This window comes from Glycine max, chromosome 7, assembly GCF_000004515.6.
Source record: "Glycine max cultivar Williams 82 chromosome 7, Glycine_max_v4.0, whole genome shotgun sequence".
Taxonomy (NCBI): domain Eukaryota; kingdom Viridiplantae; phylum Streptophyta; class Magnoliopsida; order Fabales; family Fabaceae; genus Glycine; species Glycine max.
This window is the reverse complement of record NC_038243.2, coordinates 43,153,753-43,176,602: the sequence shown is the minus strand read 5'-3', so window position 1 is coordinate 43,176,602 and position 22,850 is coordinate 43,153,753. Positions and strand designations below refer to the sequence as shown.

Here is a 22,850-nt window from a genome sequence, read left to right as displayed (position 1 = left end):
CAGGAGGTACTACTGTGGTAGTAATTCAGAAGACCAAATTAGTTGGGTTTAGAATTGAATTAAGCATTGAATGTGAAGGCAGGTGGCCCGTGGCCCCATTAATTAGCCCCTGATGAAAAGAAACAGTGCAGTAGTTGTAGTATTGTAGGACACACTCACATACATTAGGCGGTGTGATTGACCGTTACTCTTACGCGCACTGCGCGAGTTTGGGTCCCAAGAAACTCGTTGATTAATTATTGTTAAGTTGTTCTAACCTAGTGATCTCAGATTTAAGTTCTAAGTATATAATTATATTATATATTTAAAGAGAGAGCTTCACTGTGGTGCATAGTCATTCTATTGATGGCTCGACTAACTTTTCATGGAGGATACCTAATTACCTATAGTTTAAAAAAACTTCAATCTAGATTCTAAAAGCTAAACTAAGGTAAATCAATACTCCAATCCAATAAGTTCAAACAAAGGTAAAAAGCTAAAATAATTCAATCTCACATGTCTATAATGAAAAATTGGTAACTTCTTTATTTATATGTAAAGGTTTTAAGTAATTTTATTTTAGAAGATATCCGTGAGTATGAATACCTTCATATCTGTCTCACTATTAATAAATCAATAAAAAAAATTTATTCAAATTATTGGTGAACATCTATTTATTTATTCAACTACAATACGATACAAACTTTATCTGCAGACATATGTTAACTTAGTTTTATTAAAAATATTAACGAGAGAGATTTAAACTTATGACTTTTTTTTCTTTTTTTAATCACTAATTCATATTGTTAATTGTTAACAAGTATAAGTATTAGTTTCTTTTTTTTTGTTAGAAGAGTTGTTCAAGAATAATTTCCAACAAGATTGTTTCATACAAAAATACATGTGAGTAATAAATAATACATAATTGTTTTACATAAAAATGAATGTGATAATTGAAGATGTGAAACAAATTAAAGATCCGCAGGTGATTTTTCAACTACCTAAGCGCATGTGTTAAAACTTACAACCATGCTTGTGGATTAAGGTCGGCATCAGTTGTGAAGATAATATGCCTGGCCGCAATCAAAGACAAATCACAATGCTCGTGGGAATCATAGTCAGGCAATCTTAATAAAATCTCGGAATATTTTTTATTGTTAAAATTAGGGAATATATCAATATTATATATGGCAAAAGTTTATAATCAATATGAGGTGTGTATATATATTCATCGATATATTTTATTCCCCACGCGAAGAAAAGAGAGAAATAAGAGAATTTTCCTTTTCGATTGTGCTTTTTGGAGGGTTTTAGATACTTCGCGAGAGGCTAAGCTATTCAATTCTCTATGTCTCGTATCTTAAAAGGCAATAGCGAAGGCAAAAGGGTATATATTATATCACGTAAACATGGTTCATTGATTTTTTTTTTTTTTTAATAAGACGGTTCTTTGATTTGGTCCTTTTTCTTTCCCTCTGTATAGAGAATGTATATATCTTATATACAGTTATATTATATTTGTTTTAATCAAATAGAAATGTGTACAGTTGTGTACTTCAACTCTCAAATCCTAATTTTGTGACCCATCATTGCATTTTTTTTTAACAATCCTTTTCCAACTATAAAGTCAACATTCTTTCTTCTTTTTTGTGTTCGCCATCTTTCGTCTCTTTCACTCGTATATGTGCCCATCTCGATTTAACTATATATGTACGTATGCTAGCTAGCTAGCTCTATTGGAATTTTTTAAAATTGTCTAAAGAACATGTCTCATTGCCTAAATACACACACACGAATTGTTATTCTTATTAATATTAGAAAAAAGTAGGTATTAGTTATATAATCGTTCTTCAATACCACGAGAATATTTTTAATAATAAATGAATATATAATAATTATGTAACTATTTTTTGAATAAAATTGAGGATAATTAAAAATTATTGTCTATTATTTTTTAACAATATATGATTTTGAACTGTTGTATGTGAAAAAAATATAAATACCTAGAACTTAAAAAATGTTTTTTAGTTTGTTGTTTATACTAAATGTGAACGTGATGTTACTAGTTTAGTGCAACAAATATATTATTTGAGATTAAGCACAGGTTCATTTAAGGAAAATGGATTTTAAAATTTTCTGTAAGTGAGTGAATTTATTTATTTATAGTTTTTAACCAATTTGATTTATAAAGAAAGTTGTTTTTGGATTTTTCTTTAATTTTTTGTCTTGATATATCATTAGGCAATAGTTATAGAGAACCATTATTCTTAAATTTCTTGAGAGTGGTTTTTCGTCCGTTGTTTATAATAAAATAAATAAGTAGCTAGTGAGTTTTTATTTACTGTCATAAAAAAAAGAAGAAAATTGTAGATAAAAATTGTTATTTATTAACTTTGGGCAACAATTTGTAACCATACTTATGTATAAAATATACAATTTTGTTTACTAACATCAGCAGTGTTGCTTATTACATTTTGATGTACCTTTTTTTGGAGCGATGGAGAAATACGTATTGTTATAGGTAAAATATGTGTGTTAAGCCGTCTAGCTAATAAAGTTCATGACATGCCTAAGAGCTTTGTTTAGTAAATGCACACAAAACCCAGCAAGAAAATATTTATTTGTTAGTGCACACAAAACCTAAGATATTCTTGACCGAGAATTAAGAATTAATTTTTTGAGATAAAACGATTCATTCAAGGATTTAACTTCATTTATAAATATTTTTTGATAAAAATTTGAAAATTGAACCTCTAACTACTTAATTAAAAAAAATATGGACATTAAAGTACCGTAAATCTGTAGGGAGGGAACCCTCTACGTATGCTTTGCGCATTTTGCAGCCTTTTTTTGGGGTGTGGATCAAGTAGCTATCGCAACAAAACGTGGCGCCATGTTAGAATAGACAAACACACAAGGGTATATGTAAAAGTGAAACACTAGTAGTTTTGGACGTGAACATCACTTGCACCACACCAAGATTCCTTTAGTGACAACCACGCTTGCATGCATGCATGCATTATCTAGAAATTTCTCAGAATATTTTTCGTCGTTATATACGACGTACAAGTTCAAAAAAGTTCTAGATCGAATTGCTGCAAAAGAATTTATTTGATAATTAATAAATTGCAACTTCCTTTCCCATACTGTATGGTCGTTGTAAACCTGCGTCAGTGGCAGCAATAATTGTGATTCACAATGATCTCAAATCTTTGTAATTTTTTTTCTAAAATATAATGATGCAACTGCAAACCATTATTGAATTTTAAAATATAAAAAAAATTATTCAATTTAAATTTGTTTGAGTGTTTCTTTTTTTTTGGTCCATAAATGTGAAATAACTATCAACTTATTAGACTAATATATCTTCGTATAACAACTTGATTGATTAATTGAATTAGTTAAATTTATTTTTTGTTATATTTTTTCATCTATAAAATTTAAACTAAAATTTTAGTTCAAGAATATGAGTCCAGTTCCTTTTGGATCAACCACATGTTGATAAATTTTCTACTAACAACATTTTTTTATCAAGTGTTTTATAATAACAGTATAACAAAAAATGCTAAACTCAGCTATAATTAGATAGTAAAACTCAGCTATAATTAAACTCAGAAGAATTTGAATGATTAAAAATTTGACGAAACCAGATAAATCACTATGAAAAACCCATTTTCGTTGAACCGAATGTAGTTTTGGAGCTATCTAATTAATACAAACAAATTATTCAGAAGCTCAATCCTTGCATTATCGCTTTGTCTCCATAGCCTGATAATCTAGCTTTATTTGTTAATATTCTATTTGATTTAAAAAATTACTAGTACTATTTAGTTCTTACAATAAAAATGAATATTATTTATTGTTTTTTAGCCCCAAAAAGTTGGCATTGCAAAATAATTTCGTAATATTAATTGCATGATGATATTGGTCGGTAAAAGATTAGAGGCGTTCACAATCACTGTGAAAACATTTTTACGGCAAAACAATTTTCATGGTTCATGCCAAAAAAAAACTGCATATATAGTTACTAAAATGATTTTAAAAATTATCGTAAAATGAAGTGTTATTACCAAATTATATATATATCAGGAATTGAAATGAAAAATAATTATATATATATATATATATATATATATATATAATTATTTTTCATTTCAATTCCTGATATACAGCTTCAATGATATTTCCCTTTCTAGAATTGGATGCGAATATTAGTGGCGAAAAAAAGAGGCCCCAATTGGATAAATTCAACTTTTCTTCCAACGCAGCAGATGCTCAAAGATAGATAAGGCAGAAACTTCACCATTAGGAAAAAAAATGTTATATTATTGATGTCATGGCACACATGCAGACATGAAGTGATATCTAGTAAATGCAAAGCTTTTCTCATAGTACATGAAAAAATAGAGCTAGCCTCTTACAATTATTTTTTTACCATGATTGGGAAATTAGTTAAATAAAATAGCTTAACTAATTAATTGATCCAAGGCATTCCTATTCCATGTACTATAGATACTATTCCTCATTCCCCAAACGGAAGTGGTACGTATATATTCAATCATGTAAAAACAAAACACGAAAACTGTTTGATTTTGTCCCCAGAATCAAATAACAGTATACACATGGAATAAAAGTAACAATTATGAAGGGATATATGCATTAGTAATTTTTTTTATTTATGAAGCCGTACCAAGGACTCGTCTTAGTTTTTTCCGTATGCATGCATGGATAGAGAGATTCGATCGTTTGTAGCAAAAGGAAGAGTTGGATCAATCACTTTCAACAAATGATCAAAGAAAATTTCGAAACCGACCCAAATATCTCATCGATGATTCTCCACCCTATCTATCTTTTTCTTTGCTTAGCGATGTCAGTCCACCACAGCAACCAATAAGGCCTTCAAACCCCTGCCTATATAAGCATGCCACATTTGCTTCAACCTCATCATCAACCACACCAACAACTCAATTCCTAACTTGCCTCCATAGCAATCTTTGCTTAATTCTTCTGTTCAATTACCACATTCATTATAGCTCTCTCATTCACAAACTTTCAATTTCTGCTTCCAAATCTGAATTCAACCCATTTGGCATTATTGTTACATATAATTAATTAAGGAAGATCGAATGGAGAGGGTGACAAAGATGGTATCAGAGAGGCCAGTGGTGATCTTCAGCAAGAGCTCGTGCTGCATGAGCCACACCATCAAGACCCTCTTCTGTGACTTTGGGGTGAATCCAGCGGTTCATGAGCTCGATGAGATCCCAAGAGGCAGAGACATTGAGCAAGCTCTTTCCAGGCTAGGTTGTAGTCCCTCTGTGCCTGCTGTCTTCATTGCAGGTGACCTCATTGGTGGAGCCAATGAAGTCATGAGCCTTCACCTTAATCGCTCCTTGATTCCAATGCTTAAGAAAGCAGGTGCTCTTTGGGTTTAATTGGTCAACAATATATTAACATATAATTCATCTTGACCCTACTCGATCATCAGCCACACATATATATATATATATGTGCAGGCTCTCTAATTAATTAATAATATATGTATGTAATGATGCAATTATATACGTAGGGGCATGGTATATATATATGTAATGAGGAAACTATATATATATGTGTGTATGTATCCACGTACGGTATTATTAGTATAGAGTTTATGGCACTAGCTATATATAATAATAAGGCTAGCTTAACTTATCGAGGTGTAGTTTAGCCTTTTTTGATGAGGCGTTAAATGTAATGTTATCTTTTTTATATATATAGTTGTAATAAATAGAGATGGAGTTGCAGCTTATATGATGAAGTTTAATTATCAGTATTTTCATAAAACTTTTTAAATTATGGCTACACTCTCTCTCTAACCTGCAGAGTTATGATCACTAAAAGGAGATCGAGAGAATCAGAGAAATACAATTAAATGCCCTTTTGGTTTTATAGTTGAGTAAATTGATTTTGATACAATTTATTTTTAAACTGTTAAATGTAATTAAGATGTGTGTTTAAATTAATCTTAGCCAGATGTGATTAATTAATTAATTTTAATTTGGGTGTAAAACAATCAAACGGCCGGTAATAAATTGAGAGAATAACAGAAGTGAAAACGAGAATACAAAAATGAAACCATCACTTTCATTAGCCATATATCTATATTGGGTCAACCCATGAAATGAGATATTTAAAGACTTCATCTTCATAAAATGTCATACAAATAAACTATTGGATAACATAATGTAATGTTGGTGTTATTATAGCTTTTTCTGTAAAATTTACTGTGCAAGTATCGTAAACTATAAATTCACGGTGCTTGCTAATTATTTGTTAAAAGAATAATAATACTGGAATTAATCACATCAAATTAAAGATTACACCCGAACAAAATCCTACGAGGTAAAAATGGAATATTTGTAAGACAAAAATATTAATAACCAGAACAAAATCTTACTAGTTAGTGGAATATTTATAAGACAAAAATACTAGCGCATGTGATTCGGCTACAAGCTGCGTCTTGTTCCAGCATTTAAATTAGTTGCTAGAGTACGTAATGTTTTTTATACACGAAAATTTTCAACAAATTATAAATGAAAGAGAAAAATAAGAGAAAGAAATATGTGTAAGAAGATAATAGATGTGGTGGAGAGAAACAGAGAAAAAGCAAATGTATATAACATTATTCTAGCTAGTTGATAAGGGACAAATGCCCAAATTAGAATAAACGCATATTGTTACAAGTGAATTCGCCATATATATGAGTAATATTGCAGCTAGATTCCCTTTGATCACATCATCAAATAGTTAGATCCTAAACAAACAGACAAAATTATGGGGGAAAGCACGTACAAGTGGAGCATATATATATATATATATATATATATATATATCATGGAGTTCAAATAGAGGAAAGCTAATTGTTTCGTGGAGAAAAATAATGTAGTTTGAGAATGGACATGATGGAGACTGTTGGGACACCTTCAACACGGTTTGTTTCCCCGAATTACGTTAAGAAAATAACATGAAAGAATTTGTAATCCAGTCATTCCAGTGAATATTATTTCTGTGAAAAAGATAGTGATAAAATTAGACATATCAAATCATAAACCCTATTATTTTACAAAAATGAATAATGACATCAGTGCATTCATCTTTTCACGTCGTCATGCATCTCAATAGCTTTCTTCCTTCCAAATAAGTTCCATTTTCAAGGGTTGTTTGGAACTTCATCTGTAACTAGCATATATCGTGACCCTCTCTCCATGTCTATTAGAAATAACAATTAACAAGAAAGTAGTTACTGCATCATTTGGGTCTGTTGACATGATTTTTGAAGTGGATTTGGGTGAGGACGTTGTTCCAAACAGGCTCTAAATTCTAAATTGGGATGAAAAAAGCAGAAGAAAAAAAAAACAAATAGAAAACAAGATTGAAGGTTCTAACTCGTATCAATCAGTTGTTGAGATGAAGAGAAGAGCAGCTCAAGAAGTGAGCTCAGTTAGCTTATGTGTGTGTGTTTGATTTTACTTTGAAAATTAATTCTGAATTTAAAATTAAAATAAATTTAAATTTGATCATAAATGCATTTAAAAATTACTACATATTAACATTATATCATTAATAAATAAAATAAATAGATAAATTTTAATAATTATATAGGATTATATATTCATATTTATTATTTTTATATTCTTTTTGAATTTATATAATAGACCTGAAAATGAAAAATAAATATTTGATAATACTTTTTTACTCATATCTTTAATGATTTTAGACTTAAGTTAGTTATTTTATACTTTTCTATTTTTTTTATTTAAATGTTAATAAATATAAAACATATCGTTTATAAGAAAATATTTTATAAAATATTTTAATAAACTATAACATTTGATATATTTTATTTTATAATGATAACCATATGAAAAATTGATAATCAATATATTTAATTTTAAAAAAATACACATAATATTTAACAATGAATTGTTTATAATAAATTATAAAGTGAGTACAGATTCATTTTTTTAATATAGCACATGGTTTAATAAACTTTACTCTAAATAATTATAAATTTATATTTACTATTTTTCTTGTGAATTTATATATTTCATATAGCTATTATATCACTATTTTTTTATAAATGGTATTACACTGTTATTATTATTATTCCATTAAGAAATAATAACAAATCACAGTACATTTCAATAAACTTACTATTTTTTAGGATAATATATACTCAATTAAAATATAATTAATATTTTTACTTAATTTTAATATTTTTATATATATTATGATGTTAAATATTTTAAAAAATAATAAATTTATTTGCATATATTTTTAAATAATACTAAATACAAATTAAAAAAAATTTATCAAACATACACATTGTACAGATATAAAAATCTAGTGATAATAATAGATTTGAAAGTACATCATTTAGGAGAGAATTAAAATTTGATCTTATAAAGTAAATAGGTAAAAAAAAATTAATCGTCAAGGATAAGAAAATCAACCAATAATATTCAATGCATGCTAATTTATTGCTATACATATGTACATAATATTAATCATTAATTTTCTTAATCAATAACTTACGTGACACTTTAAAACAAGTTGCTCACCTTAGAATAGTCGAATCCACAGAATTAATGTTAATGAGATTTATACCAGACTTGAAACTCAGAATTAATTCCCTTATAGCATATATATTTACCCAGAGTGCTTCTTGTGACAGTGAAGAGAAAAAGTTGGTTATTCACTGTGGTTCAAATATATGTACACATCAAATTCTTAAGTGGAATATGCTTCTCTAAAAACATAAAAAAAAAACTGGAATAAGCTACTTCAAAGTTCAAACATCCACTTCACTGTACATGAAATGGTTTCCTCGGAGTAGTAGATGCTCGATTTTTTTCCATTGACTGCAATCTTTGTTTGAGATGAAAAACTTCAAACTGTACAACACCCAAAGTATGACAAAATCCAACGATCTACGGTCAAAATATTATAATGAACCGGACACAGATAAGATAAGTAGGAACAATGATCGAATGAATAGATCATAAATGTAAACATCATATATGGGGTTTGACATATAAAACAAATAATGTTAGATCAGTTAAAAGCCAAATATGTACCTGAAGTTGGAATGCCCTTGCTCTTTCTCCTGCAATAACTCCTCTTGTCGAGTGCAACTCCTTTACCAAATTTAAATAAATCAATATCTCATAAAATGTACACATTATGCAGATCTTCATGGAGGATGCATGGCTTTGATACCATATCATAAACAAAATCATATCTTATCAAATCTCTCGTAAATCTCTATCATATCATATCTTAACAAAATATGTATGTACCTTTTGTGTATCATCTAAAACAGCCTTGAGGAAGGCAACATCATGCTCTAGCCGTACATTGTCAGAATGCACAATGTTTGATAGGTTGTTGGTCTCTTCCTGGGCCAACTCTAGACCAGCCAGCTTCTCTCTCATCAATTCCATCTCCTTCTCTGATTCTGTCAATTTCCTATCCATTTCCTGCCTACTTTTAAGAACAGAAGTCAAGCTTTTCTCTGCCGCTTCTTTGCTCGCTATGGAAGCTGCTAATTGTCCCTCCAAAATTCCATTCTTCCTTATTAGAGAAGCCAATTTACTTTCATAGTAATAATAGACATTTGAAGTAGTCAGTGATCCTGAATTAATGTTAATGTTAATGTTTTCACTGAATAACAAATTATCACTTTCTGGCATGTCATTTTCAAATACTAGGTTTTGTTGGTTTAGAATTCCAGATAACAATGTTTGTTGTTCCTCCATATTGGTCTTGACTTCACTAGTATTCATCTGTTTACCATGGTAATCTTTGTTCGTTCTGTGATCTACGGCCTGGAATGCATCACAAATAATAATATAATATTTTGAGTTGAGACTTGATATTTTTAACATTAGAATACTTGGTTTTGATAATGGACTTTCAAAAATTATAAAAATATCATTTATTTGATTTAAGTGCAATGAAGGATGAGGAGAGTTAAGAAATGCCAGACAAAATATCCCATTATAGAAATATGACATTCTTTTCTAGGAAACCTTACTGCACCATAAACAGTTCACTACAAGCACTCTATGCTATTTGTGCAAAAATGAAATGGAATTGCAATGATATAGATGTTTATTATACAACATGCTCATTAAAGTATACAGTTCAGACATCTGAATGTTTAAATTATGATTTAATTGTTTTTCCCTTAAAGCAACGAGTGTATTAGCTAGAAAGGAACTAAGCATAGTGTCTTGGTCTTGTATATGGAGGGAGAAAACAGAATCCTATGAAAGAACATAGGGTATGACCAAAAAACCCAATTGCTGTGATAGGGTATGACCAAAAAACCCAATTGCTGTGATATAATCAGCAAAGAAGCTGATTACATAAATATGTGTTTGCATGTGTTAGAAATATGTTGACAATGGAGGGTCAATAAAATCAGACAATCTTCATTGCAAATACATAATAGAAACAAATCTCATTTATATTTATATACATTCATGTTGAAACAAGATGCAGATAGATATGTATCTAATGCCTAAGTAAAATGCATAAGGAGGGTCCATCATGTTTTAGAAACACATTAAAAAATGCATCCAATGCTTTGGGATGTCTAATAAGTGTTTTTATATTAGAAAACGAGGTTAATAATTAAAAAATGTTTTACCCGAGGAAAAGAACGTTCATCTGAGTTCTTGTCCATCTTGAGATCGGTATTGTATTCTTCATCGTGATCAAATTGCTTACGAAGGGAGGTGTTGGTGGGGGGGAAATTGGGATCAATAACCAGGGATTCTGACAGAGATCTCCTGCCGGAACCATGTTCAATTGCAGAAGCTAGATTTTGTCTAGCAACTGAGTCAACTAAATGTTGAGAACAATCATTAAGTTGGGGGGCCAATCTAGTAGATGATGAATGTTTTTCAAGTAGTACTGATGCTGAACATTTACTGTGAGCTGATTGGCTCCCCAATGTTGATTCATTCTTTTCCATTATCAACACCTCCACCTGTTAGGTCAAGAAGAAAAAGGTTAAAAGTTCAATAAGAATGAACTCAAATATTAACTTCATACTTTCTGCCAAACCTGATTTGATGGTTCTTTTTTGGATCCCCCAAATGCAACAAGAAAATCTTTTTCCTTGTGCTGCACAAGTACCATGCTGAAACCCTGGTAATTCAACAGATCTTATAAACATAGTTTTAATTTATCATGAAGAAAGGATGTATAAGGCATCTAGAAATAATAATGTATAGTAAGATGGTGCTTAATAAAATTGATTCAACTTAAAATCTCATTGGCTGAAACAACCAATGAAAATATGATAATGGGGGACCACACAGGGATTTCATGATTTTCGTAAAGAATAAACATATCGAATTCTCACATTTAACCACTATGAGACATGGTGGTCTCATAAAATTCAGTAATTATTTTCATCACCTTGACACCAAAATGTTAAGTGAAAAAGGCTAAACAGACTATGAAGAAAAATCAATGTTACTGTATCATGGTTAACGAAGAAACAAGAAATATGTTGACCAAAAGTCATATTTGAGCCCAAGGACCTTTGCCAATGAAATAGAATCATCATTTTATAATTACTTAATTAGTAATTATTTATTTAATAACCTTTAATGTAAAAAAAGAAATGAAAGTTAAAAAAAGTGAGGCAAGTAGGTGACAGCAGATGAATGATAGGCATACCTTGTTTGTAGTGATAGAAGACGGAGGCGAAGTAATTGCCACAGACCATTCATTTTTTACAATATCAAATATCACAGTCTCTCCGTGTCCTGGAATGTAGAAGAAAGGAATATTGAAAAACAAATAGCACAAGGGAAGTTTGTAGAGTATGAAATGAAATAATGTATAGACCATTGTTTAATGCATAAAAAAACATCAATACTAACAAGTAAAACTACTTTAACAAATTTGCTTCCAAGGTAATATATTACATATAACTTCAGCTAGATCACTTCGAGCCAAGGGTAAAAAACTTGATGCAAGTTTGTATGACATTCTGTTTGTCCTTCTTTCCGTTACAGTTAGAAATCACTACCCTATCAGATTCTTTTTTCCTGTAAAAGTATTGTTTCTCCAGTTAAATATTGCCCAACAAACTTTAAAAAGAGAAATGCTGACAAATTTTATACAACCAACAGCATAACACTAGAAAAGAAAGGCAAGAGTAACAAGTATGATACAGTAAGCAGAGAAAAACACTTCAGGCCAATGTATCAAATATTACTCCACAGTTGAAACATAACAAAAGTTCAAAACACAGAAATAAATAGCAAGTTTAATTAATATCATGAACAAATGCTTCTTCCATTATAAAAACATACTTTTTTTCCGGCTTCCACCCCCAGTGATATACCATTTAGTACCACAAAGGACGTCACAACAACCAGCTCTAGGTGATGGATGAAAACCTCGTATCTTTACTCGTGACCATGCCATCTGAAGAAATATAAATTTTTAGCAAATTAAATGGTCTACGAAAAATTCATTTGCACTGTAGAGAAATCAAGCAGTTATACTGCATGTTATTGCAGTATAGACCATTGACACATTTGGACCTACAGAGCTCCCTCACAGTTTCAAAGTCAAGTGAATATAAATCATTTAAGGTCCTGGATTTTGATGATCCTCCAAATATATAAAGAATTTTATCATCATAAAGAGCAGCTACATGGTTGAATCTTGGAGAAGGTGCTGTTCCCCTGCAAGTAATATAATTTCAAAGGCAACATAACATCAGGATATTGCAGTAAAAAAATCAGGATATTGGGTGATTATGATTAGATAATCACAACTAAGTCCAACTTTTTCTTTTTAATCCCTTACGTGTAGTGAAGTGGAAGCCATGTTAAGGACTTGAGATCGAACATATGTAGATCATTCAATTTCCTCCTTTTTGCATCCTCACCACCAAACAATATTAAAACAGAGCTCGCTCTAACAACACTATGACCACTGCGAGCAACCTGACAAGAACAAACTCTTTGTTCAGTACTGCCTAGGTCTATGATATTAATCTCAAGGTGTCAAAGTCCGTACAGAGATTTTAATTGAAAAAAAACAAAGGATATGTTAGTTCTAGTAAATGTGAAATTACAGGTTTTGTTTCTATATCATTTCCCTGCAATTGTTTATGCTATTGAGTCTTGACTTTCTATAATGTAACTAAACGGAATTCAAATGTAATATGGGAATTATATGCTTGTCAGTTGTGAAAATGTCAATTTGGTCAAGATACAAAGCATTTCCACCCACTGGGAATTCATGACCTGGTTCTTTTATTTTATTTTTTTACATTTTAATTAATCAATAATAACATGATGGAACAAAAATATGTAATATAATATCAAAATAGTAACAATGCACAAGAGCAATTTCTATCACTGAAGCATTGACACTGTCATGAAACAAAATTTCCTACCGGTATGTCCCCCTTTGCCTCCATGAGTGACCAGCACTCTGTCTCTGTATCAAATGCCCATACTATACAAACACCAAAATTATAATCAGAACAATTTCACAACAATAAGCAGGACAGAACTATTACATGTAGAGAACATGAATTGAACCTGAAATTCTGTCACTTCCTGGGTCCGTTTTCCCTCCAATGAGCAGTGCTTTTTTCCCCCAGGATACCTTGTCAATTTATCATCAAGTGTAAGAGACTTGAAATAAGACACAAATCATCATCAATTATTATTATAAAATTAAAACAAAAGGCTGTTCAACGCAAAACTCAAGTATTAAATTGATACAAAGCTCAAGTATAAGAGTATATTTAATTAGTCAAGTAGCCATGGCACTACAAGGGACTTGGGTTCAAGTCCTTATCAGTTACTTTTCTTGTTCATCAGTGTCAAGTTTCTATTTGCTACTTTGAACCATATTCCTGATGAATTTTCCTTTTTAATTTTTTCTCTCATATCTCTTCCTATGAACTTTATATTCAAATTGGAGGGCCCGCCCAAATTTTCGATATCATATACAATTAATTTGGTGTGGGCCACAACAAAGTCCTAATACTAGTTCCTCCACTTGCTCTGTCTGATCAGGGGGTCATGCAATGAGATCTGATTGAGCATATTATTATTATTAAACAGAACGGTTTTGTTCGTTGCTGATAGAACAGAACTTGCTGATGAATAGTATGCATGGACGTGCAAGGGTGCACTGCGGGTCCATGATTTGCCTTTTCAACTTTTTTGAGAAATTCAATTTTATGACCTATACATATATTGAGAGACATGTTATTCCATGTCTTGCACAATGAAGCAATGCCAAATGTGATAGTGAAAAAAGGGGAGAGAATTCTCAAGAACACTAAATAAAATAAAAAAAATGATTGAGATATGCCAGGGTGCAAAGAATATGTTGCTAATAGGACAAAAGTACCAAACTATGGCCCTTGCATGCTGGAATTTTCAGTGGCAGACTGCTGGGTGACAAGTAAAGCTTTGACGATGCCATGGTCCACGAAAATCTATCAAAAGTCAGCACCTGACAGTAAAAATGAATAACACCCAGTAGGTGAGAGGAACAAACAAGCAAGTAAGTGCTTAAATCTGAGCAACAATCTCCCACTTATACCTGCACGTCATCCAACAATCCAGTCCCAGATTCACCGCCCACCACTATCATCTTATTCCCAATGACAGCTGCTGCATGCTACTCATACATAATTCACAATGAATAACAACAATTCAGTTATTTTACCTTGAAAGACACAAGTAATAATAGCTGCAGTTGCAGAAAAAAAGACAGAGAGAGAGACATTCGATCTAGGAGTAGGTTTATCCCCAGCAATAGACAAGACCATCCAGTTCTCTGAGCTGCCACTAGTTATCTCAGTTGAAGGCTGGCAATCAACTTCATCAGAATGGCCACTTGAACCTCCAGCATCTCCCTCTCCTTCTCCCTGGCAAATTGTTTCATTCAATGAAGATGGACATTCCACGTTGATTGATGAAATAACTAAAATAGACTTAGAGCCAAACAACAAAACACATAAATGTTACTTACATTGGAGTTTCCGTTCCGTTTGGGGTGTCTGATGGGAGTTCTGGTTCCCGGATTGGCCTCAGAAAGCTGCACCTTCAATCTGATGTGATTGTGAACACGCCAATGTTATGTTACCAAATTAAGTGATTGAAGGAAAAAGGGGGGGGGGGTATTTACCTGCCAAGTTTCATACGGCGACGAGAAATGCCAAACATGTTGATGAAAGGTAAATGCCAGCAGCAGCAGGAAGGAAGAAGAAAAAAATGGAGAGAGATGGAGAAGTAAAAACCCTAAAAGGCCAGAAAGGGAAGGCACATTATGACATGAGCCAGCCTGAGTCCTGAAAGAGTTAGTTTCTTTGCTGTGCCCAGAAAGAAAGAGAGCAAAAGTGGAAAAGGAAAAGGTAACCCTGCCCTGCACTACACAGCTATGGTGTGAGTTTGAAAAACGACGTCGGATTAGGATATGTAAGTGTGCTGAATGAAGAAGGAAGAAAGAAAGAAGCAAGTTAATTAGGCATTAGCTGGAAGGAAGTGAAGAAGCAAAGTTAAGATGAGATGACAGAACATAGAGACAGACAGAGAGAGGATGCGCACGTTAGCACAGTGTCAGGTCCGCATATGAAGGATTTTGTTGGATATTACGACCTACGCTACTCTACTGTTTTAGACTGCTTATTTATGCTTTATTTTCCAAGTTACCGTTGCATCGAGAATTTAACTAATGCTTTATTTTCTAAATGCTTTGTTAATTCTTTTATTTGTCAAATAAAAAAATTATATTTTCAATTATGATTAATTAGTGTTGAGGTTAATGCTACGTTATTAATATTAATCATTATGATTAATTTAACTTACTGCAAAGTGGTGATTTGTGGGGTCAGTTGTCTCGGGACTTGGTAGTTGAGGAAAAGCATAGACCGTATCACACGTCAGTGTTTGCTTTGTTTTGTTTGTGGACCCAGAGAGACTAAAGGACAATGCCCGATCCTCTTCACTCTACACCGTTGTTGGAGGTTGGAGCTGTATTTATTTTCATCTTTTTTTTATTATTATTAATAATAACAAATTTCCTTTCATCTTAATGTAAATATTTAAATTGATATTAATACTATTCAATCCAACATAAAACTGTTGTCACGAAGATTATGTACTACGTGGGTGTACTATGATTTTATTTATTTATTTTGTTCAAATGTACACATTTTTGCTGAACACGGGTGTTCTATGATTAGAGCTGCCTTCATTTGAAAACATCAAATTATATGGGAGGTGTCCTTTCTTTTATCACTTTGTTTGGATACGTTAAAATAGAATATATATATATATATATATATATATATATATATATCGTTTATTTAGAAAGAAAAATAAGGTGGAGATATTTAAGGGGACTTGATAAAACTTCTTCCCCAATAAGGAGGACTGTGTGACCGTTAGATTGTTTTAAGTTTTGATCCGATGGTTAATATTTTTTTAATTTTTCTTTTTCTCTTTTTCATCATTCCTTTCCCAAATTATCCTAATCTTTCCCTTCCTCTCTCTTCTTTCCTGATCTTCTCGTCACAGATCACCGCCGCACCGCAGCTCCCACTGTTGCAGCTACTTTGTGTTTTTTTATGCAAATCTCATAAAGGAATTGTGATTTTTTTTTTTCATGATTTACCAAAAGGACTGAACTTTGGTTTCCGGATCTGGGAAAGAGAGGAAGAGTCGTCGTCACGGTGGTGGGTTTCGTAGAGGAAGAGTCCATGACGAGGAAGGCAACTCAGATCTGAGTGGAAGAAGAAAATATGAGAGAGAAAATAAACGAGGGACAAGTCTGAAAATGGAGGAGAAAAAAGAAAATGGAAAAATTTAAAAAATACTAACCATTGATATAAAACTACTCATATCTAACGGTTGAGACAAGACTTTCGTATGGTTTACTTTTCCACGGTAGACACGTCAAATAATAAATTGTTGTAAAATACATAGTATAGTAAAAAGTTTTAATTTTTAGGTTAATTTATTGTTTCATCTCTTACTCGTTCAAATAAAAAGATAAATAATCTCTATTTTTTATTTATATCCATTCAAATAACACATTTTACATATTTCACTCCTCCCTAAATATAGTCGTAATTGTATAAAAAGAAAAATAAAATCACATAAATATTCACACTTTTTAAGAGTGTTCATGGGTATGAGTCACTCACAAATTTGAATTGATCTAAATCTGAACAATTTGGGTTGCGATAATTTATGTAATTGGATCAAAATCGAATCGAATCTATCAAACTTCTTAGAGTTGTTTGGTTTGACTTTAAATAGGGGAGAGACTCCAACCGTATTTGAATGAAAGTATCTCTGTTCAAACTTCTTAAAGTATTGCTTTTACTTTCTTCCACTTTTTTTCATATTTATTTTTCTGTTTATAATACTAATGAATCATATTTTGTTCATTTGTTTTAATAAATCTAACTATAACAAAACTTATTATAAGAAACTAGTTTGTAATAAATAGTTGTGATTCAAACTATAATAGTAAATCCCATTGAATAATATTTTATAATATTTTGTTTTAATTTGTATTAGTCTATTTTAAAATATTATGTTGATAGTATTAAATGAATCAATTTTACTGTTGTTTAATTGTATTGGATATTTGGACTAATCATGATATAAAATAATAATTTTAAAAAAATTAAATTTAAATGGGTAACTCGTTGACCCGAAATGAATCAAACCATTGAAGGTTGGGTTGGGTTGGATTTTAAAAAAAAATTATGAAAACCGAACCGAACCAAACCAATCAAATTTGATTAAATTAAGTCATGAATTTAATCAAAACGGGCTCAAACTGATCCACTAACATCCTTAACAATTTCTCTTAAGAATTTTGATTAAGAATATTAAAAAATATTTATTATGTTAAAAAAATTAAAGTATTTAATATTTATTTTCAAAAGGCTAAAATATTTTTTTCTACAATCGCAATCTATAACCTCACGCTTGTACCAAATCCTTCATCATTTTTTTTTTCTTAAAAGCAAATCCTTCATTATTAAGTAATACAATATGTTCTCGTTTGATATCCATTCATATCTCTAGTTTAATAGTTATTTCCTCTTTGGACTGAAATATAAGAAAAAAACATAACTCACGTTTATCAAAAAAATTATTTAATATCATTTAATGTTGAGAGTTGAGAGTTTCAATAAAAAAAAAAGTTGAGAGTCTTGCTATTCAACGTCCTTAAGATATTAGTTAGGAACTGAAATAAGTTAGTCACATAAAACGTAATTTTATATATTCCAATAAAAATCTTTCTCATTTTAGTTACTTAAATAATGCCTTAATGGTATTGATTAGTATTTGTCAAAAAGTTAATTCATTTCTTACCTTTACAATAAATGCATAGAACAACAAAAAAGAAAGTTATCAGATGTAAAAGCCGCGAGAAATAATATCAAATGTTTACAATAACTTATGATCTTTCATCCAAGTGAGTATGAGTTAGATCCTTCACATTAAATAAAATATTTTAGTCGTAATATTCGTTAATTATAATTTCTTGATCTATGTATCCAAATTTTGATCTCACTGGACCCAATTGTTAATGCTAACAATAAAATCCCAATAATCGTGTCATAAATTGGGATTAATAGGTGTTTGTGCGGGTTCTGTTAAAAAAAAAAAAGTTATTTGTCAGTGTTAATGTTAACGATAACCATAAAATCCAATTATTGTTGTTGGCAAACTGCCAGTGAAAGGAAATGCTGAGGAAGAAGACCATCTATAACATCAACATGGTTTTGCTTGGGTTCTATTATAAAGAAAACCCAAAAAAGCTTAAATTAAATGGCAGCTACAAAATTGATAACATTGATGAAAAAATGTTCAACAGTGAAGCAGGCAAAGCAAATCCATTCCCACATATTGATAAATGGTTTTACCTTTCTTCAACCCCTTTTAATGCATCACATTCTTCTTTGGGATGTCACTAACCACAGAACTATGGCAAACTATGCCTTCTTAATGCTTCACCATTTGCACATTCCAGATTTCTTCTCGTGGGGTTGTGTGATTCGATTCTTCTCTCAAAAGGGTCTATTCACTGAAGCTGTTTTTCTCTATGTTCAAATGCACAGGATGAGCTTGTGTCCTAGTTCACATGCTGTATCCTCTGCACTCAAGTCACGTGCTAGGATTCAGGACATGTTGGTTGGCGTATCAATTCATGGGCAAGTCCGTGTGTTAGGATTTAACACTTGTGTGTATGTACAAACTGCCCTTCTTGATTTGTACTCGAAAATCGGTGACATGGGGACTGCTCGAAAGCTGTTCAATGAAATGGCTAAGAAAAGTGTGGTTTCATGGAATTCTTTATTGTCTGGATATGTAAAAGCCGGTAACTTGGATAAGGCTCAAGATTTGTTCGATGGGATTCCCAGGAAGGATGTCATATCTTGGAACTCTACGATATCTGGATAAGCCAAAGCAGGAAACATGGATCAGGCGTGTACTTTGTTTCGACGAATGCCTGAGAGGAACCTGGCCTCCTGGAATGCAATGATCGCTGGTTTCATAGATTGTGGAAGCTTAGTGTCAGCAAGGGAATTTTTTTATGCAATGCCGAGGAGAAACTGTGTCTCTTGGATAACAATGATTGCTGGCTATTCAAAGGGAGGGGATGTTGACTCTGCTCGTATGCTCTTTGACCAGATGGATCGCAAAGATTTGCTCTCATATAATGCTATGATAGCTTGTTATGCTCAAAATAGCAAACCCAAGGAAGCCCTTCATCTATTTAATGATATGCTTTAACATGATACATATGTACATCCAGATAAGATGACTTTGGCTAGTGTAATATCAGCATGTTCACAATTGGGGGATCTGGAACATTGGTGCTGGATTGAGTCGCATATCAATGACTTTGGAATTGTATTGGATGATCATTTGGCTACTGCTTTAATTGACTTGTATGCAAAGTGTGGAAGCATTGACAAGGCATATGAGCTATTATTCCCTAGCATGAGAAAGAGGGATTCGGTTGCATATTCTGCAATGATTATGGATGTGGAATAAATGGAAAGGCATCTGATGCAATCAAGTTATTTGAACAGATGCTTGCAGAATGTATTGGTCCTAATTTAGTCACCTACACTGGACTCCTAACTGCTTATAATCATGCTGGATTGGTTGAAAAAGGTTACCAGTGCTTTAACTCCATGAAGGACTACGGGCTTGTGCCTTCAATTGATCATTATGGCATCATGGTTGATCTCTTGGGAAGGGCGGGATATCTGGATGAAGCATACAAGCTTATAATAAATATGCCAATGCACCAAAATGCTGGTGTTTGGAGAGCTCTGCTTCTTGCCTGCAGATTACACAATAATGTGGAGCTTGGGGAAATAGCTGTCCAGCATTGCATTAAGCTGGGGAGTGATACAACTGGGAATTGTTCTCTTCTTTCTGGCATATATGCTACTGTTGAAAAATGGGATGATGCCAAGAAGTTGAGAATGGGTATGGAAGGAAAGGAAATCACTGGATGTAGTTGGACAAGTAACTTAGCTACTCCATGATTGGGAAAATAAGGAGCACACAACATAGCTATAACGTGTGGTCATATTGCTTCTGCCTTTAATTTGTACATGGCATCTTTGGGGGATGGAATGGTAGCAGTGAAGCAGTGACGTCTGGGACAAGGTGGTGAGGAAGGTGATTTGGACTGTGATTCAATGTCACAATTGTCCAATATGTTTCAGAGATATGAAGTTCTTGGTTCCGTTCTACAACCTCAGGCTTGGCCTTTCTTACCCGTTCACTCTCTCCAATGCATATCAAGCATGCCTCCAACCTGGATTTGTGAGTCAACAAGCAGGAAACTTGAATGACACGCCAGTAAACAAATTAACATGCTTGCTTTGTTTTTATGCAGATGTCTTCAATTATTGACTGCTGATGCTATGTTAGGTTCATATTTGTTTTTTCTGTGACAAATACAGTCAAGGATTGAAACCTCAGGTGTCATGAGCAAGGATGCAACGGCTGTGTTCCATCAAACTTGTTCATTTTTCATATAACACTTAATAGAGTTTTGGGGAGGAGTCAAGAGAGAAAGGCATTTTGGTGGCGGGCGATGTGTGTTGTTATTTGGTGCCTAACTTCCTATGGTTGGGGATGAATTTTTAAATTTTCAGGTACAATTTTTGCTTTTACCTCTTTTATGGAATAAAACAGTTTTGTGGTGTTTAGCTGATGGCTATCTTAGACTCTTCATTGTATATGCAGAGAAAATCCTGAACATGGCATACTTGATGAAGATTTTTGTTTGCTTTGTTTTTATAATCTTGGGACTACGTGATTATTTCAAGCCACGTGTTAGATGTTCTTTACTTCATCGATCAAAATGGAGACGCCCATTTCTTTTAGAAATGCAAATGAAACTGCCGTTTGCAGCACTTGAAAAAAGAAAAAAAAATACTAGCTGTTTCTACTAGTGTTTTTATCACGTGGATTTGTGTGTTATGACATGACAAGCAAAATTTGCACTTAAAATTTTTTTGTTTAAACTTCTGGAGGTTTTGCGAATTTTCTGGCTGACTAAAATCGCCAGAATTGTTTAAAAAGAAAGAAAAACTCCAAACACTCTTAACATTTGTTGTCTCCAATAGTGCTTGAGGAGAGCCCTCTTCTATTAAAGTGCTTAAAAAGAATCCCATATTATTGATATGTTGATTATAAAAAAGTGACTCAATGGTATCAGCCCTATATGTAACAGAATCTAACAAAAATGTGGCCAAAAACACAATTGAAAATAGTTTATAAATAAATAAATAAAATACAAAAGAGTTTATAATCTTTTTAATCCTTGAAGTTTTTAGAATTTCTGTTTTTAGACTACAAACTTTTTTATGTTTTTAGTTCTATAACTTTTTTTCTTACTTCCAGTTCTTTAATTTTTTTTGTTCTTAAATATGGGCGAAACAAAAATTGAGGAAATAAAAGTAAAATTAAAAAATTGAGAAAATAAAACATAAATCTTAAAAAGTTTAAGAGAAATGTTGATTCCTCAAAAAATCTTATTGGGTAAATAGTCATTTTTGTCCCTCAATATGTAATTTGTTGACAAATGTATCCCTGAAAGATGAAAATACAAAATTTAGTCTTTAAAAATGTAATAAGTGTCATAAATATATCCGGCCATTAACTTCTGTCTACCACCATTAATAAAATAGCCTATGTGATACGGAGGGACAAATTTATCACTAGAATGATTGTGAATGTAGATTGCTAGCATAGGGATATATTTGTCATAATATTTTTTTGACTTTTCGTCTTTCCACTCAACTAACAAATGCGTTCCTGAAAGATGAAAATACAAAATTTAGTCTCCGAGAGTATAAAAAAGTGCAACAAATATATCCATACATTAATAATAGATTGTGACTAATTATTATTATTATTATTATATGTTTGTAATTTACTGTTCCTATTTGTTTAGTATTTATGCAATACATTTTTTAAATTACCTTTTAATATATATATTTTTATTATTTTGATTTTCTTGTCAAACCTTAATTTTTGCTGTTAAAAAAACTTTATCTTATATCTTATAATTTTATCAAATTTCTACTAAATTTTTCACTTTTAATCTTTAAAATTATTTCATATCTCATTTTCAACTTAATACCTTTATATTTAGATTGAAAATAATATGTCGAGAGTTTTGAGTAGAAAAAACATAACCGACCACGGGATCAAATTTAATTATTTATTTATTTAAAAAAAATTAATCAACTTTTTTTTAAAAAAAAGTCTCACAAA

General features: G+C 31.6%; 2 protein-coding genes and 1 pseudogene across 3 annotated transcripts; 2 read left to right on the top strand and 1 right to left on the bottom strand.

Annotated features, from left to right (window-relative positions):
- Positions 1 to 4,893: 4,893 nt before the first annotated feature.
- LOC100790463 (monothiol glutaredoxin-S2) lies at positions 4,894 to 5,814 on the top strand. The gene has a single exon (XM_006583976.4). The coding sequence runs from the start codon at positions 5,106 to 5,108 to the stop codon at positions 5,412 to 5,414; it is 309 nt and encodes a 102-aa protein (XP_006584039.1). The 5' UTR covers positions 4,894 to 5,105; the 3' UTR covers positions 5,415 to 5,814.
- Positions 5,815 to 8,640: 2,826 nt separating this feature from the next.
- Positions 8,641 to 15,683, bottom strand: LOC100813671 (acyl-CoA-binding domain-containing protein 6). 2 transcript variants are annotated; one of them, XM_014778235.3, is made up of 16 exons: positions 15,208 to 15,683; positions 15,052 to 15,130; positions 14,804 to 14,947; positions 14,620 to 14,697; positions 14,425 to 14,529; positions 13,602 to 13,668; positions 13,454 to 13,515; positions 12,859 to 12,998; positions 12,608 to 12,734; positions 12,357 to 12,471; positions 11,716 to 11,804; positions 11,095 to 11,178; positions 10,676 to 11,017; positions 9,321 to 9,848; positions 9,099 to 9,158; positions 8,641 to 8,951 (listed from the first exon to the last, which is right to left on the bottom strand). In XM_014778235.3, the coding sequence occupies exons 1-16, from the start codon at positions 15,243 to 15,245 to the stop codon at positions 8,826 to 8,828; spliced, it is 2,184 nt and encodes a 727-aa protein (XP_014633721.1). In that variant the 5' UTR covers positions 15,246 to 15,683; the 3' UTR covers positions 8,641 to 8,825. The 2 variants fall into 2 exon arrangements, with proteins under 2 accessions (XP_014633721.1, XP_014633723.1); XM_014778237.3 differs by having other exon boundaries at positions 8,641 to 8,915; positions 15,208 to 15,672.
- Positions 15,684 to 18,819: 3,136 nt separating this feature from the next.
- On the top strand, positions 18,820 to 21,216 carry LOC100813140 (pentatricopeptide repeat-containing protein At4g22760-like; annotated as a pseudogene).
- The last annotated feature ends 1,634 nt before the right edge of the window (positions 21,217 to 22,850 follow it).

What these genes read in the sequence shown, in the direction of transcription:
- LOC100813671 (XM_014778235.3), bottom strand. Translation starts at nt 15,245, where the DNA reads ATGTTTGGCATTTCTCGTCGCCGTATGAAACTTGGCAG. An exon ending in CGCCGTATGAAACTTGGCAG is followed by an intron (nt 15,131 to 15,207) that starts GTAAATACCCCC and finishes CAATCACATCAG; the next exon opens with ATTGAAGGTGCAGCTTTCTG. An exon ending in AACGGAACGGAAACTCCAAT is followed by an intron (nt 14,948 to 15,051) that starts GTAAGTAACATT and finishes ACAATTTGCCAG; the next exon opens with GGAGAAGGAGAGGGAGATGC.
- LOC100790463 (XM_006583976.4), top strand. Translation starts at nt 5,106, where the DNA reads ATGGAGAGGGTGACAAAGATGGTATCAGAGAGGCCAGTGGTGATCTTC.